The 19,661-nt window shown below is 36.3% G+C and overlaps 1 protein-coding gene across 2 annotated transcripts in view; it reads left to right on the top strand.

Moving 5' to 3' along the window:
* The first annotated feature begins 518 nt into the window (after positions 1-518).
* Positions 519-19,661, top strand: part of LOC131427298 (myophilin) — a 78,596-nt gene continuing 59,453 nt past the window's right edge. Inside the window, exons 1-2 of one of the 2 annotated variants that reach the window (XM_058590358.1) lie at positions 519-636; positions 1,024-1,208. In XM_058590358.1, the coding sequence (XP_058446341.1) occupies positions 1,155-1,208 (54 nt within the window). In that variant the 5' untranslated portion in view covers positions 519-636; positions 1,024-1,154. Of the gene's footprint in view, positions 637-959; positions 1,209-19,661 lie in introns of both variants that reach the window. The other variant, XM_058590359.1, reaches the window with a different exon arrangement.

The following is a 19,661-nucleotide window of genomic DNA, read 5'->3' as shown; positions in this document are numbered from 1 at the left end:
TATCTTATCTATATTTTTCATTTAAATGTTATGCTTCTCATTACCAAGGTCTAAATGAACGTTTAACATGAATATTTGTTGAAATCGTTTCAATTTGCAAAGTGGTTCAAATTTCCTCATCGATTTTTCAAAATGACAAAATGGAATATATTTTTATAATCGTTATAACTTTGAAAATATTATTTCTCCTTACAAGTTACCAGTCAAAATAAATATGTGATTCGAAATTTTTAGCTTTTCCCTATATATTTTCAAATAATTACTAATATATTTTGGGTATTGAATGTATTGTAACCAGAATAACGATGCTAAATAACCCTATTAAGCTACGTCCATCTCATATGCTCACGTCTCACTAGCGGGTCATGAAAATGAAGTCTCTTCCTGTCAAACCCACCTCTCGCATCGTTTGTAGCGCTCACGGAAATAGAAACCGCGAGCGAGAGTCAAAGTGATTCTCTCTTTATTATTATTTCACCCGTTTGCTTTCAGATTTAAATCATGCTGCCAAAAGGCATTCCAGTTTCCCATCATCGTCAACCAACCAACTGCTCCATTCCATAAGGCTGAGTGTTGGTCCGCTGCTCGCTCAATTTCAGTTCTTCTAGTGCCGTGCTCGCGTTTAGACGTAGAAGTGTAAGTGTTCCTCCCTATTTGCCTAGTGGTTGCTGTAGCACAGGAGGAGTGTTATCCTTGTAGTGTCAAATAGAAACAAAAACACAACACAGCGAACATAAAATTAAGTCATTTCCGTTGCGGATTTAGACGGGCTACCCTTTTAATGCACGGTCGCTTATCAGTTTCATGATCAATCATTTTGGATAGTTGAAATTATCTTATCCGCAGATTATTTTCTTACTGACACAAGTCGTTGCTTACAAGGTTGGCCTGTCTGCATCTGTCCAGGAGTTGTGACACCAGTTGATTAATTATTCCAATCATCCTTTGTCCTCTCAAAGCTCTCAATTTTCCGTGAAGTGTTCTGTTTCAATAGTTTTTCTCCTTCTTTAATTTGAACCCAAGAAACGAAATCGTTTGCTACCAAGCAGTAATTAAAACCGCGAATCAACCAACCGCACACCTATCCGCTTCCCGTAAGTGACATCGTCAGCAGTAGCAGCAGCAGTAACGACAACAACAACAACAGTAGCAACATGTCGACCAACCGTGCTCCAAAATCCGGATTTGCCGCCGAGGCTCAGAGAAAGGTAGGCTTCCCGCATTCTCCCAGTGGGTGATATCATATTTTGTTCGAAATTCCAACTGCCGATGGAGAAGCTGGAGAAAGGCGGGTTTGATTTGTTTAGTTGGTAGTGTTGATGCCTTACTTCTTACTTATCTCTAGATCGTGTTGGTTTGTGAATATTCACTGTTTTATCTGTTTTGGTTATACTAAACTGAATGCTAAGGATTTTTGGGGATTTCTTGGCCTGCAGTAGGAGATTTGCGCGCAAATGGGAGCTCGTATTGTAGAGCAATGTAACAATCTGAAAGATATTGCAGTTACTTTAAACGGAAAAGTGCAATATCTAACAGATTGAAATGGTCGTTTGGATCGTGTCATGTTGATTTAAATTGATTTCATATTTGACAATTCTTCGCGTAATTTTCAAGTTTAAGTCACAAGTTTTTAATTATTTTTTAAAACTACGATAATATCTATAATTTCTTTTAAAAAAAATGAAATTTTTTTGCCAAAAAATGTATATTTCGATCTCTGTCCTTTCACAGAATAGTCTTGAAATATTTTACTATAAGAAAATACAAAGAAAAAAATAAATGATTTTTTAAAGTTTTGTAAATATCTCTGAGAAATAGAAGAGAAATCTCTTTTTGAGTTTTTGATCATCATTTCTCATACTTCTGGGACCGGTAACTGCGAACCGTTGTAGCTTAACTCGGTTCGTGTGGCCAGCAAATAAAATAACCGGCGAAATGAAATAATTTTGAGCCAAATTTAGTAGAGTTTTCGTTTTGCATTATGGTTCTAAATGATGGGTTGCAATTTCATACACACTCAAACCAGTATTTCCGGAACTGGATGACTATATATACTAGGCAGAGGGAAAATCTGAAAGTATATCGTTATCTCATTGTATTGAAAAACTTAAGCGAATCTCCATTTCTCAATCTTAAGTTTTCACTTTTTCACTTACAACGAACTGTTACATCTGCTATCATACCACATAAGCAGTGCACAACTAGTCAATTTTGTCACGAGACGCCACTGATAAGGGAAAATTTATTATAAAAAGCCTTTAGTAGAGTTACTATTACCATCACAAAGTTCCACGGAGATCTGTAATGAACCACATAGCGCATACCAACTCAGAAATGTTTGGACAATCCGTGAGAGAAAAACCCTAAAATTCGTCTTATGCTTCGTGTTTGGCAAGCAATCTGTAGATATGACTAAACTAGTCATCTTTTCATTGCATTAAGTTTCATAATCCGTTAAATTTATAACAAAAACCGTGGAACTTCTCTCTAGCACAAAGTTACGCGGAGGTCTGTAATGTCATATGTCTAAGTCTTGGCATTACATTCTTTTTTGTGGAATTTGGCCTTTCTGTTTCAACAGACTTCGCTGCCGGTTCCTAGCTTACAGAATCATTGCACGGCTAGTACTACGATCCTACTGACACTATGAATCCTTCCAGGTCGAGGCTCGAACATATGACAAATGGAAGAAAAAAAGCTGCTGAAACTCACAAAAATTTCTTATTGGGCAGGCAATCTGTAGATATAGAAAAATTGTATTCTTTTCATTGCATTTAGCGCTGTTGACCGGTGAATTTATAACAAAAAGTCTCCGACAGAGCTTCTGTACAACAATCCTGAAATCCCACGTAGGGCTGTGTGATGTGGCTCTTTTCATTACATCTAGTAGCATCAACGGGTGAATTATAACAAAAAGTTTCCCGTAGAGGTAATCTTTTCTCATCCCGGAATTTCACGAATGCCTGTAATGACTTCCAAAGCGTATATCGAAGTTAATATTTGGAGACAATCCAAGAAAGAGCAAAACTGTTGAAATTCGTCACAAATTTCTATTGTTTGACAGGATATCTGTAGATATGGCTAAATTAGTCATACTTTTGATACGTCAAGCGCAATCAACCGGTACATTTATAGCAAAAAATCTCCAACAGAGCTTCAGAGTACTTCCATCCCGATGCTCAATGGAGGCTTGTGTTACAAAATTATTCAAGTTTTAATTACATCTAGCGGGTAAATTTATAACAAAAAGCCTTCAGTAGAGCTTCTCCAATTCCTTCACGAGGTTCCATGAAGCCTTGTAATGGACTTGACAGCGCATATCAAAGCCGTAATTTTGAGACAATCCGTGGGAGAAAAAACTTAAAATACGTCAATAGTTTCATGTTTGGCAGGTAATTTGTAGATATGACCAAATTAGTTATTTTTTCATTGCATTGAGCGCCATCATCCGGTAAATTCATAACAAAAAGCTGTGGAATTTCTCTGCTTCTATCATGAAGTTTCACTTAGGTCTGTAATGAACTACAAAGCCTCTATCAAAGCTGGAATCTTAAGTTAATTCGTGAAGGAAAAAGCTCTTGAAACTCACAACAACTTTTCGTCTGGCCGGCAATCTGTAGACGTGGAAAATTATTATTATCGTGTTTTCATTGCATTTAGCGCTATCAATCGGTAAAATTAACCGGTAAAAAACGCCAGTAGAGTAGTTTCTATTCAGTTCCGATGTTTCGCGTAGGTCCGCGTGATAAAATTAGTCAACTTTGCATCACATCTAGTGCCATCAACGAGTAAATTTATAACAAAAAGCCTCCAATATAGCTTCTCTATTTCCATCCCGAGGTTTCACGGAGTCCTTCAATGAACTAGAAGACGTATATCGAAGCCGGTATTTTGAAACACTCCGGAAAAAACTGTTGAATCTCTTTTCTTTAGGTTTCGTCTTACACTCGTCAGTGCAGAGCAGTTCATTTTGATCTCTTTGATCCGTCGATTGAAAATATTCTTTTGCAGATTTAATAAACTTAGAATTCCTGACAATAAACTTCAGTTTCATGTTCAGTTTAAAAATTCATAATGCAAATATTTGAAGCCCTCAACTAAAGCGTCATCCGGTAAGAGCGTTCTGAATCGATCACAACAAACAGTCGGAGAAAAATCTAGACTATAACGTGGGCAAGGAAGAGTTTTCCATGCGCTTATATTCAAATAGTTTTCAACATGAACCGCAACAGTTAACAAAATTTTGCTTAACCTTTTTTCGTTTATATCGAAATAGGTTAAGCAAAATTTTGTTAACTGTTGCGGTTATAAGGTGTTTTTCGAAACCCAAATTCAAATCATTCCGTGAATCCCAAAACGCATAGTGGCAAGGAACATGATTTTTGTGTCACATCTAATTATTAATTAGTGTTTCTTGCGCATGATGCGGGTCCTCCTTCAACAAAGGCCTTCTATTCAAAAATTCTGTTCTTGTTGAAGCTTACGGGGAACATGCTCTATCGGTCGTGACTTGTGAGCGAAGGTTTAAGCGATTTAAAAGTGCGAAATTCCAGTGTGAAAGAAAATGAACGGACAGGTTAAATGTAGGTCTCCAAGCCTTTTCCGATCGTCTACACATCATGAGAAAGATTCGAAGGGGTGGAAAATTGGTTCCTCATGGGTTGACAAATAGACATCAGGAAAAGCTTAAAACGGTGAGCAAATTTTCGCTTTCTCGGCATAAAACAAAAGATTTTCTGTACTGGGTTATAGCGGATTACGTGCGCAGAAAATCATGTATCGACCTCGGCCAGCCATCAATATTAACTAAGAACCCAAACGATGCTGTGTATTTGGTAGGATCAGAATCTCATGTCTGAAGAAACTGTAAATACTAATCGCTACTGACAGCAAATGATGAAGTTGAGTCGGAAACGATCAAAATGCTCTATAAGGCATGAGAAAGTCCAAAAGGTATGAGAGTTTGCAGCCCATCAAAGAGAGCATTTTTGAATTCAGATGGGAACTTTCGTCCAACCCCCCATACTTTCCAGACATGGCCCCTTTCTACTATCAATGAAGTCTCACACACTTGCTGAGCATCACTATGTGGATGTAGAAAAATATGGATGTGGAAATGGAGGTTAACGAGTTGAGTTCAATTTGCGATGAATGCCCCTGATTTTCGTCATCTATTTCTAGCTTGACCTGTTCTCCAATGATGCAATTCTTACACTGAAATGTTTCCCAAATTCGAAAGTGAATTTATTTTTAAATGGCAAAAACGATCACTGACGGAATTAAAACCATTTTTAATGCCAAAGTGTGACAAAACCCTCAATAAACATTTTAAAATATTTCACAGTTTGGTTCAGGTACGTTGAAAAATATGATTCATGTTCAAAGTTATGTGATGAACGGGTGAGATAGGATTAAGAGCTCAGATGAAATAGGGAGCCGTTACGCTTTTGCTTATTTTGTGTTTTGTCTACAACTCGATAAGGTATGTAGAACTGGCAGTGCAAACTCATAATTCAACATAACCATTAGGTAAACAGAACAATTTATTACCAAGATTAGTAATAGCAAGGAGAATTTTTAGAATTGCATGCGAATTAGGACTGTGACTTTTCATGTCAAAATTGTCTAACTTCGTATGCGTATGTGAATAATATAAAACCAACAATGAAAACAGCCTTGCGGACATTACTACGAACAAACAGCAGATTCAGCCGGCAGCGATATACGAAACTGGGTAGATTTAATGATAGAATTGTTGACTAGCTACGATCCGTTCAATCTGTTGATTTGATAACGAGGTGAGTGAACAATAGTGGCACATTTGAGCGTAGATCGGATTAGTGCACAACAATAGAGCTCATGTTTAATTTACCAAATATCCTGCTCAAGTATGTATAACTATCAAGCGTTTGCGAGAGAAGTATTTATTAAAATCTGATCTCAGTAACGTTGTTCAAGACAAACTCATAGCTAGATACATAAGTGTGGCTCTCTCAAATTTTACTCAACATTTCTTTTTAATTCTACACACTTAAAATTTTTTACATCTTATTAGATGCACATAAATGGAGCGTCGCAGTTCACGCAAATTTACGTGGAGGAACATTTAATATTGTGTCTAAAACTCCATGACATGAAATTATTGAAATAAAAAAAAGAATTCTGTAGCAACCCACCGCGACTTGAACCGAGAATCATTGGATCGCAAGTTCGTCTGATAATCGACTGAGCCATAGAAGCATGCATCTGCTTGGCCGGTAAAAGGTGCATTTAAATTCATACAGTTGCACCTGCTAGTAGAACGCAAGTTACAGTCGAAACCAGTAAAATTCAAGCTTATCTAATATTAAGTCATTACAAATAAAATTTTCCATCATTTGACAAATTAGGTCTTTATGAATTACATCGTATGAGGGATTAAGTCACCTGGGAAATTCAAATTTTTTTGGAGTGTAGAACAAAAAGAACCAAAGTTTTCCTCACAAATTCCACAAATGAAAACTGTCACTCTGCTCCAGGGTTGTATGCAAATTTCTAATTTTTAAATTTTAAATTTTTAAATCCACTTTGTCATCCCAGTTAGCCCCATCATCGCTTCATATTTTCTGCATTTCATTCTGTCAGCTTATGACACAGAACCGATTCCATGTTCCGCCGTCTCACCCCGGCTTACCTTGACTACCGCTGTATGGTGCAAGAGGTGAACGTTATCTGCACATTCCTGCTGCTGGCGTTTCTCGGGTTACTTCCTCTCCTGTGGGCTTCACCCGGCATCAGTAAACACACAACTCAACCCTACTTGCCACCCTCGTCGGTCATCACGGTTAGACGGGCCGAGTCGACCGTCTCTATCTATATGGAAAGTGAAGCAAGGGTTTCTCGACTGTCTCGACCGTTATGCCAGTTGAAAATGGAACCGTCGATGATCGTGTTTGTTTCGGTTTCGAATCAAACGGGTGTTGCTACTTATTTGTCTGTGATCAAGTAAATATTTGGTAGTTCCCTGCGGAAGAAGTCATTGTTGATTTCGTTTGTTAGTCAAGATGAATTTCGCACTAACTCGAACAAATGTTGGCATCATCATCTCAGAATCCGATGGGATTCAATTTATGTGTAGATTTCACAGGTTCTCTAGTTAGTTACCTGATACATGCAAAAATTATCAGTAACGAATTTAGTATGTATTCATAACATACTTCAATTTAAACTTTCAACGTATTCACGCTCATATAGCCACACTCAAGAAATACTCCTTAATATTCAAGATTAGGTCAAGATAATTCCACACGTGCTTCTGCAATTTCTACCTAAGAACCGTTTCCTACTTCCGATTACCAATCTTAAAAAAGTTACCTGTACCTTTGGAATCACGACAAATTGTGTGTCACTGGTTACCTATACCTTACCTGCGTCAATAATCATTTTACCAATAAATAGTACTATAAAACTAAGGCCTTAAGGTAGTCCAGTAAGTAAACAATTGTGAATAGCAGTTCTAGTTAAATTATCATTATGGATCGATTGAATAAATCAAAGTTAGACATTATCAAGTGCTGAGCAAAGATAGACAATCCGAAATGTAATCATAATAACTTACGTCTCTTGTCGTCAAGGATAAAATATGACTTAAGCACAGAATGGCATTTTTTGTGCAACATCCCATGGAAAAGGTCCCCGTGATACTATTGGTGATACTCTCAAACGAACAAAACGGTAAAAAGATATAGTCTTGCTCGCGACTATGAAAATACCATAACTACCCCCCGAGAGTTATGTAACTGGGAAGTTGAGCAAACTGTTAAAAATATCACGAAATTAAATTTCTGCTACAAAACCACTGAACAGTACAACAAAATGTCCGAAGAACTCGAAAAACTGTATGTATGTGTGAAGCCACCATCAATTCAAGGCATTATCCGTGTATGCGGGTAGACTTATTTGAATATCAGATAGCTTTCATATTACTGCTGTTAAGAGGGCCAAAATGGGATTTGAAGGTCCGGCGCCTTCCAGCAAGAACATCCGGCCATATGACAAAGAATTTTGCTATACCAGCTTAATCCCGCCTGATGGTTTGTTTGTTAGAAGGATGCGTCTTACTCTTTTCAGACCTTCAGGGAGAAACATAAAGCTTTCGCCACGTGACTCGGGTTGGCAATCCACTACATCACCCAGTCATTTACTTGTAAAATATCCTGATCTACTCCCTGCCCCTCCTCGTTGTCGAAATAATTGAGCCTAATTCAATGTAATATAATGTTATATAATACAATATAATACAATATAAAATAATACAACACAATGAAACATAAAATATATTATATAATAAAACATAAAACATATAATGCAATACGACACAATATAATATATCACAACATAATGCAATACAATACAATATAACAGAATATAATATAATGTAATATAATATAAGACAGTAATATATGAAATAATATTTTATAACAGTTAATGTCGCAGTGTAGGTTATGCTCTTCTTTCGTCACAGTACTGCAGAAAATATAATATTTCTCTGTCAATAATAATAATAATAATAATAATAATAATAATAATAATAATAATAATAATAATAATAATAATAATTTATAATATAATGTAATCTAATTCAATTCAAAATATAATAAATAATGTAATCTACAACAGAATTATATGTTGCAATATACTATGATAAATATTGCACTTTAGGGCATATTCAGTAGTGTTCTAGTTCTAGATTCATAATTTATGTCAGTTAAAAAATTTAAATCTGAATTTTATAACAAGAAAACCTGGCAGCCCCGGCAGTGTTTAACTCGTGTTTCAAATATACAAAAAATAGAACGGCATCGTAGACCAGTTTTAAATTTGACAGAAGAACAGGGTTGCTGAAATTCGCCTCACGCAACTCATTAACGTTCATCGCCTGCGAACGATTCAAGAACGGAGACAGCAAAGCATGTAATGCCGGACGACGCAAAAGCTATGCTCAATATGTGACTGCCTGTGCGACTCGCAAGAGAGAGGAGGTCTTGCTTCTTCATGCTGGTTGCTATTCCGCCGTGAGCCATTCTCTACCATTTCAAGAGCAGGTATCATCAGGCACGAGTAGCGCTTACATTGAGTCAATTTTTGACTCACTGTGAGTCAAAATGCCAGCAATCATGAATGCAAGTGTACGAAAAAAATTGAAGACAAAAATTAGCGATGCGATGGAAGCAATTTTTTATTTTGCTTAGTTTAATTGTCTCGTAGATATTGCCCTGATAAAAAGTGTGCGTTGAACATCACAAATTAGCTTGGAAAACTTTAAACGTAATATCATTACTTATTATTGGAAGATGGCGAAACGATTGGGTTGGATAAAAATTAAACTGATAAATAAAACTAATAGTCCACTTCAAAACGTCGTTTAAAATCGTATACTAATGTACATATAATGTACTTCCTACTGCAATAAAACTAATGAAACAGTTGATTCAGATTTCACCGAATACTATTCTCACATTCGTACTCCGTGCTGTTGAAATTTTGCGGCAAGTAATGGCAGATAGATTTTAAAAAAGCTGGAGTTGAATCACCTGAGGACAATCACTTTTGTAAAGTGAAAATTTTGCAGTTTATATGGCTTATATAAGAAATAGAAGGAATTATTTTCCACATATAACTGTAGCAACACTTTTGACTCGGGTTGGTTTGATATTTATTTTATTTATGATTTTGAAAATGGACTGAAATATCTACAGTGATATTTTTTAAAATCACATATGATTATGAATGATCAAGTCCAATACGCAATATCAATATGCAATGCAAATAGAGTGACAAAAATATATTCTGAATATTGATTATAGAGGCAAGTCTAATCTTTTAATTCCAGGGATGATTTATTTTCTCATGTTTTTATTATATTAAACACAATTTAACGCTTCTTCGCATAGATTTGATTTATAGAAGTAATAGGAGTGCAGGGTTTTCCACAACGTTTGAACCTACTGAGACGCCATGTAACTGCTTGCTCTGCAAAAATCAAAGCAATTAAGAAGAATGGCTAACAAAGAAATAGTCATTACTAACTAAATACTCATTCAGCATCTTTTACCATACATCTACACAAATTATCGATTAGAATAACTGTACTACGATCAGGAAATTAAGACTTTTAAATTGAGAATCACGGTTGTGGTTCCGGCCAACTGCCACAGGATGTCGAAGCATTTTGTAAAACGCAACAAAAAATTGGAGGAATAGATGTTCCATTGAAATTTACTTTTGCATTTTTGTATCGCCTTATTAACTTAGTCCTATTTTAATGCATTTATTAAATTTTTGCATTTAATGTTATCATTTTTGGAGTTTCACAAAACTATTGCCTCGTAAGTTTTTCTTCCAAAAGCAAACAGCAAAATAATAACGTAATGTGATATCAGTTGAGAAATTGATGAGCTGAAATCAAATTAAGATTACAATCTGATATTGCTGTCAAAAACTGCTCGGCCATCCATGGAAGTTGACCATCAATGTTAACTTCCCTCTCTGAGCAGCCTAGATAGCCGTGTAGTGTCGGTAGCGGTTTCCCAACTGCTAAGAATAACGCTACGGTCCACCTGTACCGGTGGTATAAGTCCACCAAACAGGTAAGCCGTGTGGCATCCGGCGGGATTATTTTTTACCAAGAATTGATCCACTGGTTTCCTATTCCATGTCGTAAAAGGCCACAAAAATAGGAACTCCTAAGTCAAGGTGTATTTCCGTGCCGATGGCTGAATGGCTGCAGGAGGTTAAACATTGCAGTCGTGAACGGAATATCTTGGGTTTTTCCCTTACTGGATACACGCAATGCTTAGCAATCAACTTCTTTGATCATCGCTTCGGCAGGCCAGAGATTAGAAAGCTGAGTGTCTGTGGGTGTCCTCAAGGTGGTGTACTATCCCCACTTTTATGGAACCTAGTCGCTGATAGTTTGTTAAGGAAACTTAATAACCTTGGATTTCCGACTTATGGTTTTGCCGACGATTATCATATATTGATGACCGGTATAAGCATTAACACTCTCTTTGATTTAATGCAGCAAGCCCTGCGATCTGTTGAACAATGGTGTTGTCAGGTTGGATTGTCTGTAAATCCGGGCAAAACATCAATGGTGCTTTTCACTCATCGTAGGATAATCACAGGAGCTCGTCCGTTACAGTTCTTCGGTTCAGAGGTCACTGTGGTCGATCAAGTTAAATACGTCGGGGTTATTCTTGACTCAAAACTGAATTGGTCTGCTCACATTGATTTCAGGATTAAAAGAGCTTGCATGGGGGGACGAGTATAGCGTGATGGGTAAGTCGATGCCTTTCACGCATCCCGCCTGGGTTCTATTCCCAACCCCGCACATAGGGTCAGAAAGTTTTTCTGGCCCGAAGAGGCGAATGACAATAATGTTAAAACCTCTATAATTGAAACAAAAAAAAAAAGCTTGCATGGCTTTCGGCCAATGCAGACGAGCTTTTGGAAAATCATGGGGACTCAAACCCAGATATATTCATTGGATCTACACAACTATCGTTAGACCTATTTTAGCATATGGATGTCTTGTATGGTGGCAGAAAGGAGAAGTCGCGACAGTTCAGTCAAAGCTAAATCATCTCCAAAGGATGGTCCTAATGGCGATGACAGGAGCATTCACGACAACTCCTACTGCTGCTCTAGAGGCGCTACTGTGCATTAAACCACTACATGTGTTCCTAAAACAAGAAGCATTATCTTGTGCATACCGTCTTAGGGTTACAGGGCTTTGGAACAGTAACCCATTAGAATATGCTACCAGTCACACTCGCTTGTGGTCTCAAATGGTTCCGTGGGATGAGTATTTACTCGCTCCTAGTGACCTAACTCTCACATGCAGTTTTCCTTTTAAAACATTCAATGTGAGCTATCCTCTTCGTTAGGAATGATTGTCTGGTTGTCTGGAACGACAACTTGATGAACACATAGTTTGTTTTACGGACGGTTCTCTGTTGAATGGTCGTGCTGGTGCTGGTATCTACTGTCGTGAAATAGGCTGGAGCAGTCTCATTCACTTGGTAGATGCTGTACTGTGTTCCAAGCAGAAATCTACGCAATTCTGTGTGGAGTACAATCGGCACTTCAGCAGAGGATCTGTGGTAAACGTATTTATTTTTGTTCCGACAGTCAGGCAGCCTTAAAAGCACTTAGTTCGAATGACTCACGGTCGAATCTAGTGATCGCATGTCGAACTCAAATTGAAGACCTCAGCATTTCAAATGCTGTTTACTTCATATGGGTACCCGGCCATTCTGGTATTACTGGAAATGAATGGGCTGATGAGTTGGCTAGAGCTGGTGCAACGAATGATTTCGTTGGTCCTGAACCAGCTGTACCACTTTCAACTAGTTGGATAAAGCACAAGATACGTTCTTGGGCTGCATCCAAACATGCCAGCTACTGGCGCAGCTTGCAAACTTGCGCTCATTTCTCCAAGCAACATTGCAGTATTCTGGTCAGAGCTCTGACTGGACATTGCAAACTCAATTATCACATGGCTACTATTCAACGTGCTGAGTATTATTCGTGTGATTTGTGTGAATGCGATTATGGTACTTCATATCATCTGATATGTAACTGTCCCGCATTGACGCAGCTACGTATCCGGGTTTTTGGTTCTCCATACATGGTTGAGTCTGTGTATGCGGAGCTAAAATTGAAGGATATTCTCTCGTTTCTCACCCAATGTGGTAAGGAGCTATAGTCAGAAGGGTTCATCGTTCTTCCTGGAGTGAATGAATCCCTTCTGTATTCACCTTAAATAGGGTTTGGCAGATTGTTTGGCATCCTCTGGGGGGTACCGCATTTACTTCTGCTCGTACATACTGCGAGTCGTTCTGCATTCTTCCGGGAGTGCAGAATGGTGTCGCTTTTGTAAGATCTCTAAATCCTCTCGGGGGTTGGAGGTTTTATTAACAGCAGACTGTTCGGGACCTCGTAGAGGTTCAGAATTTCCTTCTGCTTCCACTAAATGTGATCCTCAGAAGATTGTTCAGCATCCCTTAGGGGTGCAGAATTTACTTCTGCTTTTATGTGTTTTTGTGTCGTCAATTTTTCCCATCCTCCTAGTCCAACCCTTACCATTTCCTTTCAATCCTTCCCTCTTATATATCGGGAAAATGATGCTAAAAACAAATTGATGGCAAGGCACAAATCTCCAAATATCAAGGGGAACGTGCCATTTGAGCCAATTTGTTCTGATTCCTGATTCCTGATAGTCCTATTTTAATGCATTTATTAAATTTTTGCATTTAATATTATCATTTTTGGAGTTTCACAAAACTATTGCCTCGTAAGTTTTTCTTTCAAAAGCAAACAGCAAAATAATAACGTAATGTGATATCAGTTGAGAAATTGATGAGCTGAAATCAAATTAAGATTACAATCTGATATTGCTGTCAAAAATGTATTGAAAATAAAATGTTCTACAATTGACTCCCGAAGTGATCGGTTTAGCTTTTTTTTAAAAAAGAACATCCGCTAGAAGAAATTGTAAATTCAATTTCATAACATTTTACAATATTCATATTACAGAGGAAACGATTTCAATTTGAAAAATAACACAATCCGCGTGGTTTATCGATTTGTCAGATAGTGCGATTTAGAATTTTTGTTACTCATATCACACATTCAGTTTTGAAACTACTCATTGTATTATTTACCTTAAAACTGTGTTGAGCAAAAAAAATTTTACGTGAATACTTCAAGGATCACATACAAAGAGTCCAAATGAAATATAATTCTGTTATCACATAATCAGGAGATAGTAGGAGAATATAGGATCAAGAAAAAAAAATATGCATTTAATTCCACTTTATTTAACGTCACTAATGTCACGAGACAGATAATTTTGTTGTGTTTGATTGTATGATACTTGATTTTTAGATATTTATTTCGTTATTGGAAACTGCGGAAGGTCTTCATTGCACGATTATCCATGGCACAGTTTCCAACAAGTAACTGTAGAGAGTTTGTTTGTTTTTGATAATAATAGAAATATCATTCTTCAGTAAAATCTTATGTTGGCCTCCAAATTAGTGCCTTATATAAAATTATAGAAGTTCTATTTCGGTTTTAGTTTCTATTATATTGTAGCTCTAACGCCCTGTATATTGAATGTGACGGAATTATTTGGTGTTTATGGTTCTTCTAGTATTTGTACGAACTGATAGTGTTTATCATCAAAGTTGGTCTCAACTTTTTTGGTAGTTGACTTGGTTCGACACAACTTGTCTCGAAGTCAATACAAATACTATTAGTTTATTATGAATGAAATTAAAAGCAATTATTAGTGTCATCACATATGTTTATAATTATTAAGTTAACGATCGTCGAATGGCTTTGTAATCGGTATATAAATAGTTTCACGATCATGAGAAACAATAATAATTGACAAAAACTTGGGACTATTACTTCTCAGGCATAATAAACAACCCTACATTCGACCGAATGAAAAATACCAATTTGGCATTTCGAATGAGGTATAATTTGTTTGGAAAAGTCGAACTCGATCGAAACACAAAATGAATTTATTATAGAACTACGGAATAGGAGTGAAAGTTACATATTTACGACACACAAAAACGCTCCATTAATAACCCTTTACAATTTGATGATTAATCAATAACATATTCTGGCAGGTATCAAAGTTGTCCCTAATGCTACAAATCACGATTGAAGTATAGCAAACACCGAAGAAATGTGCAGTGAAGACAATTCAAAAAGATTCGACATCTTTCTTATAAGCTTTATACAGGAATAAAGTTTTATCTTGGGCGGTCATTCAGTTGTACCGCCATACGTCGCAGAGAACGAATCACCGTGAGTAGAAAATTCGACTCAACGCGAGTCATCATCACCACCGAATAGCTTTCTACCTAAATGCTTCGAAACGAACTCACTGCGAGCGAACAGAGTGCATATGTGATGCTTGCTTGCTTTGCCAAGCGGTTCAATTCTCTGAGTGGAAGGAAAGAATGAATAAAGCAGACACGGAATATATACAAACTGCTCGCCGCACGGAGAGCATCGCCGGTGAAGAGAATAGTTCACGAGTAATGTTTCATTGATAGGATCAGCAACCTAGAAGAACTGGTCGAATAAATAAAACTAGAACGGCTGGCTGGGGATACGTTTGTTCCAGTTTCTGTTCTATTATAGATCTTCCATATAGAACTCTTAGCTGCTGAATTTGCTCTTAGGATGGACTTTAACTTATAAGCCACTTCGCACCCTCTCATTCTGCTACTAACGCAGAAGGCGACAGCACCCAGTCGACGCCGTTCTATTGACCAAATGTCATCAATGACATACGGGGAGGCATGAGATAGGAACTTGTGAGAACTTAGTTATCTCATCATTTGACGACCAAGTATGCAAAGTGGTTGTGACAAGGTCTTCATGCACAGAAAGTTTCATTAAAATCTGGCAGGGTGCTGCCAACTTTGAATACGATTTAGCACAAAATTCGTCTATAGTAGATATTTTTCTAGACCCCAACATTTTAGTTTGACTTTTTAAATTTTTTTAACGTTCTGGTGGTTGTTTAAGATCAAAAATGCGATTTTTCACGTAAGAATGCGTTATTTTGTTTTTGTGAAGCCTCCCTGAAGTAACAAAAAACAGAAAGGAAAATGTTGGGGAATGATTTTTTACATGTAGAAAGTGTGTGCAAAATTTGAAAAAAAAAATTGGTGAAATAGTTATCGAATGACGAAGAACACGGACTTTCAAAACCTGTTTTCGAGAAAAACGCATTTAAAGAAGAATCGAAGAAAAATATTTATCTATTATTATTATTATTTATATTTCTAGGAAGCGCCTAGGGTATAACACTTTCGAAAAGTCATATTTTTTCTATTGTATTTTGTCATTATAAAACCTTTCAAGAATGTTTCGTCAAATTTTCAAGTCAATCGAAGCGGAAATCTTGGGTCAATGCGGCGAGCTCTTGCTTCTTCGCAGTATGAGATAAGCAAAGGTAAATGTCTATAACTTCCAGAGTTTTGTTCCGATAGGCTTGGAAATTTCACATTCTTGAAATATTTTACTATAAGAAAATACAAAGAAAAAAATAAATGATTTTTTAAAGTGTTGTGAAAATCTCTGAGAAATAGAAGAGAATTTTTTTTTTTGAGTTTTTGACCATCATTTTTCATCCTTCTGGGACCGGGAACTGCGAACCGTTGTAGCCTAACTCGGTTCGAATGGCCAGCAACTAAAATAAACTAAAAGTAAGCGTGTTGTGGCCATCAATTAAAATAAACTAAACAAGCCGCAGCAACTTAAATTAACTAAATGACGGGGTGCAATTTCATATTCACTTAAATCAGTATTTTCGGAACTGGATGCCGGCTCCGGACAAAATTCTACACAAATTTACACACAATTTCTACCATTTCATTGTGAAAATCGGTCCAGTCGTTTCAGAGAAATTGGAACAATTTCTGGTTTGGAGTACACGGTCACTTTCTTCGGATCTTCCGAAACCGGGAACGAATATCCGGTATACCAAAAATCATCAACTATCCTGACCTGCATAATTATAGAAATATACGGCTAGTTGAAAGTGCTTCGCTCAAACTTTCAGTGGTATGTAAAGAAATACGCTCCTAAATATTTATATTGGGAGTACAAATTATTGAAAAGTAATAGCTGATGTCGATAGTTTCTCAAGTGGTTAGACATCTATTATCAACATTCAGTTCATATTGCTTCGAGTTAAAAATTTTTTTTTTTAAATGATCACCTCAAAAAACGAGACATTTTTACGAGATGGAAACCGAAAATTGTCTGAGATGTGAAAAAATCTAGTAACTAGCGAATTGTGGAAAAATCTAGTAACTAGCGATGGACGGTACCTTGATTAATCTTTAAAGTCTTTTTACTTTGAAGTAAATGCAATTTTGATCCCCGAAAAACGAACCGCATTAGTTTGTACTCTCAATATTTTTTGTAAAAATAATCAACACAAGCATTGTGGTTTCAAAAATAATTTCCAATTTTAAGCGTACAGTTCGTTGAGTCATTTCGGAGAATATTGAGCCGATAAAAAATGCGGTTAGTCGGTTACGTCACTTATGCTATTATATGTATCCCAAAACAGAAACGACAGCTATTTTAACTACAAACAATGACTTAATAATAGCCTAGGCTTGTTGAAGTCGGTTTAGCCATTTCCGCAGTAAGAAAAAGATAAATCTTAAGCAATCAGAAAGAAGTAAATTAGGTCGGTTATGTCACTTATACCACCATATCTTCAGAACCAGAAATGACTACCATTTTAACTTGAAATTTTATCAATGACTCTGATGTGGCATTCAAACGAGCCTAAGTTTGTTAAAATCGGTTCAGCCAACTGTAAGACAAATGGGCGGTAAGGAAACTAGTGCGTTTTGTCGTTTACGTCACTTATATCATTATATCTCCGGAACCAGAACTGATCGTCATTTCATCTTAAAACTTGATAAACAGTCTAATAGTAGGCTTCAAACGAGCATAAACTGGTTGAAATCGGTTGAAAACTGAGCGGTAAATATAATCTTTTGAAAGGTGCACACACATACATTTTCCAAGTTGAATGGGGTCTTAGAGGCTCTGATCAGTAGTCGGCTTTTCAGCAATTTTATATTATTTCTACAGAGAAAGGTAAAAACAACATGATCTTATCCTCTGCTTAGCGCAACCTATAAGGAAGTCTGAGCTTGACAGAGAAGCAGAAGAGCAATTCCAGGAATGAGTAGACGAAAAAGTGACCAAATCAGAACCGACCTACTCCGATTTGGATAAAACTTTGCACATGGCTTCAGTATGGCAAACCATGAGTTTTGAACCGATTGAGAGGTCAATCGGACTCACGACTGATTTTTGAAAAGGGCGTGTATATTTTTGCATTTCACAAAAATTGCCTTTTTCAAATCGTTGTAACTCGGAAACCGTTAATTGTACAAAAATGGCGTTCAGGAAGAAGTTGTAGGGAATCAAAAGGACACTCTAAAAAAATATACACTGAAAAAAAATTTGATTTTTTTCTGAATAATTTCAAAATGAATAAAAAAAAATAAATCTAAAAAAAATCAGGGTTTCGATTATTTTTTGATAATTTTTATTTTAAAGCTCTTATTAAAACCTACAGATTGATGGCTCCGTGCCTTTTGAAAAATGAAGAAGTTACAGCAAAAACAATTCACAGATATATTCGAAATTTCAAGTTCTCGTTGAAAGTAGCTGTTCTTGAGATATTTGTATATTTAATTATAACACCATTTTTTATATTTCCATGAATTGTTTATTTGATTGCTATATCTACAATTATTACATGTACATGAATAATTCTTAATTATATTTAAGGTTTTGAGTTTTGAAAATTGTATGAGTACTACGTGCATCGTCATTCGAATACAGTCTTGTGACGATTGTGGTTTCTGAAATCGGAACGAATGAATGATATTTCTGTGTGCCTGGAATTATTTTAGTATCCTTATAAACACTACTCCACGCGGTCACACCCCGTTCATATTCTTCTTGCGACACGTAACAAAAAGACATGGTCGTGAATGCATCTCGACGTCTCTGCTCTGCCCATTCATATCATTGTTTTGCAGTTGCGATTGGGTGTTCATGTAGTTTAGCCAAGCTTTCAGGTCGTGCCATTCGTTTTAAATTACCCCCGAGTGCATCACATGGTCCTTTACCATGAGAAGTTGTAAAAAAATACCATTCAGCATCAATGTTATACATTGATTTGAATTTACAAAGACTTGCAACAATTTTTCTGTTTTTGTACTGCGAGACAGCTCCGTCAGACATAAACAAAACCTTAAATATAATTAAAAATCATTCATGTACATATAATAATTGTAGATATAGCAAGCAAATAAACAATTCATGGAAATATAAAAAATGGTGTTATAATTAAATATCCAAGTATTTCAAGAAGAGCTATTTTTAGGAGAAAGGATATCATGAACAAATTTTTTCCCTTCAACCTGTAGAATAATGTTCTACTGTTCAAATGATTATTTTTAAATGAGAACTTGAAATTTCGAATATATCTGTAACTTGTTTTAGCTGTAACTTCTTCATTTTTCAAAAGGCACGGATGAGATAGCCATCAATCTGTAGGTTTTAATAAGAGCTTTAAAATAAAAATTATCAAAAAAAAATTAAAACCATGCTTTTTTTATTCAACTTTTTCTGATTATTTTGTAATTATTGGGAAAAAATCAAAATATTTTTTCAGTGTATATTTTTTTAGAGTGTCCGATTGATTTCCTACAACTTCTTCCTGAACGCCATTTTTGTACAATTAACGGTTTCCGAGTTACAACGATTTAAAAAAAGCAATTTTTGTGAAATGCAAAAATACATACGACTTTTTAAAAATCAGTCGTGAGTCGGATTGACAACTCCATCGGTTCAAAAGTTATGGTTTGCCATACTGAAGCCATGTGCAAAGTTTCATCCAAATCTGATGATTTGCTAAGCATTTCTGGAATTGCTCAGAAGCGATTACTCGAAAACATTTTTTAGCGTATGTTTGAGTGAAGCGTGCCTGGTTGAGAAACAATACAACCAGACGATACTATAACTATAACAGCGATCCCATGCATTACAAG

Source organism: Malaya genurostris, chromosome 2, assembly GCF_030247185.1.
Source record: "Malaya genurostris strain Urasoe2022 chromosome 2, Malgen_1.1, whole genome shotgun sequence".
In the NCBI taxonomy this organism is placed as follows: Eukaryota; Metazoa; Arthropoda; class Insecta; order Diptera; family Culicidae; genus Malaya; species Malaya genurostris.
This window is presented reverse-complemented; position numbering and strand designations above follow the sequence as displayed.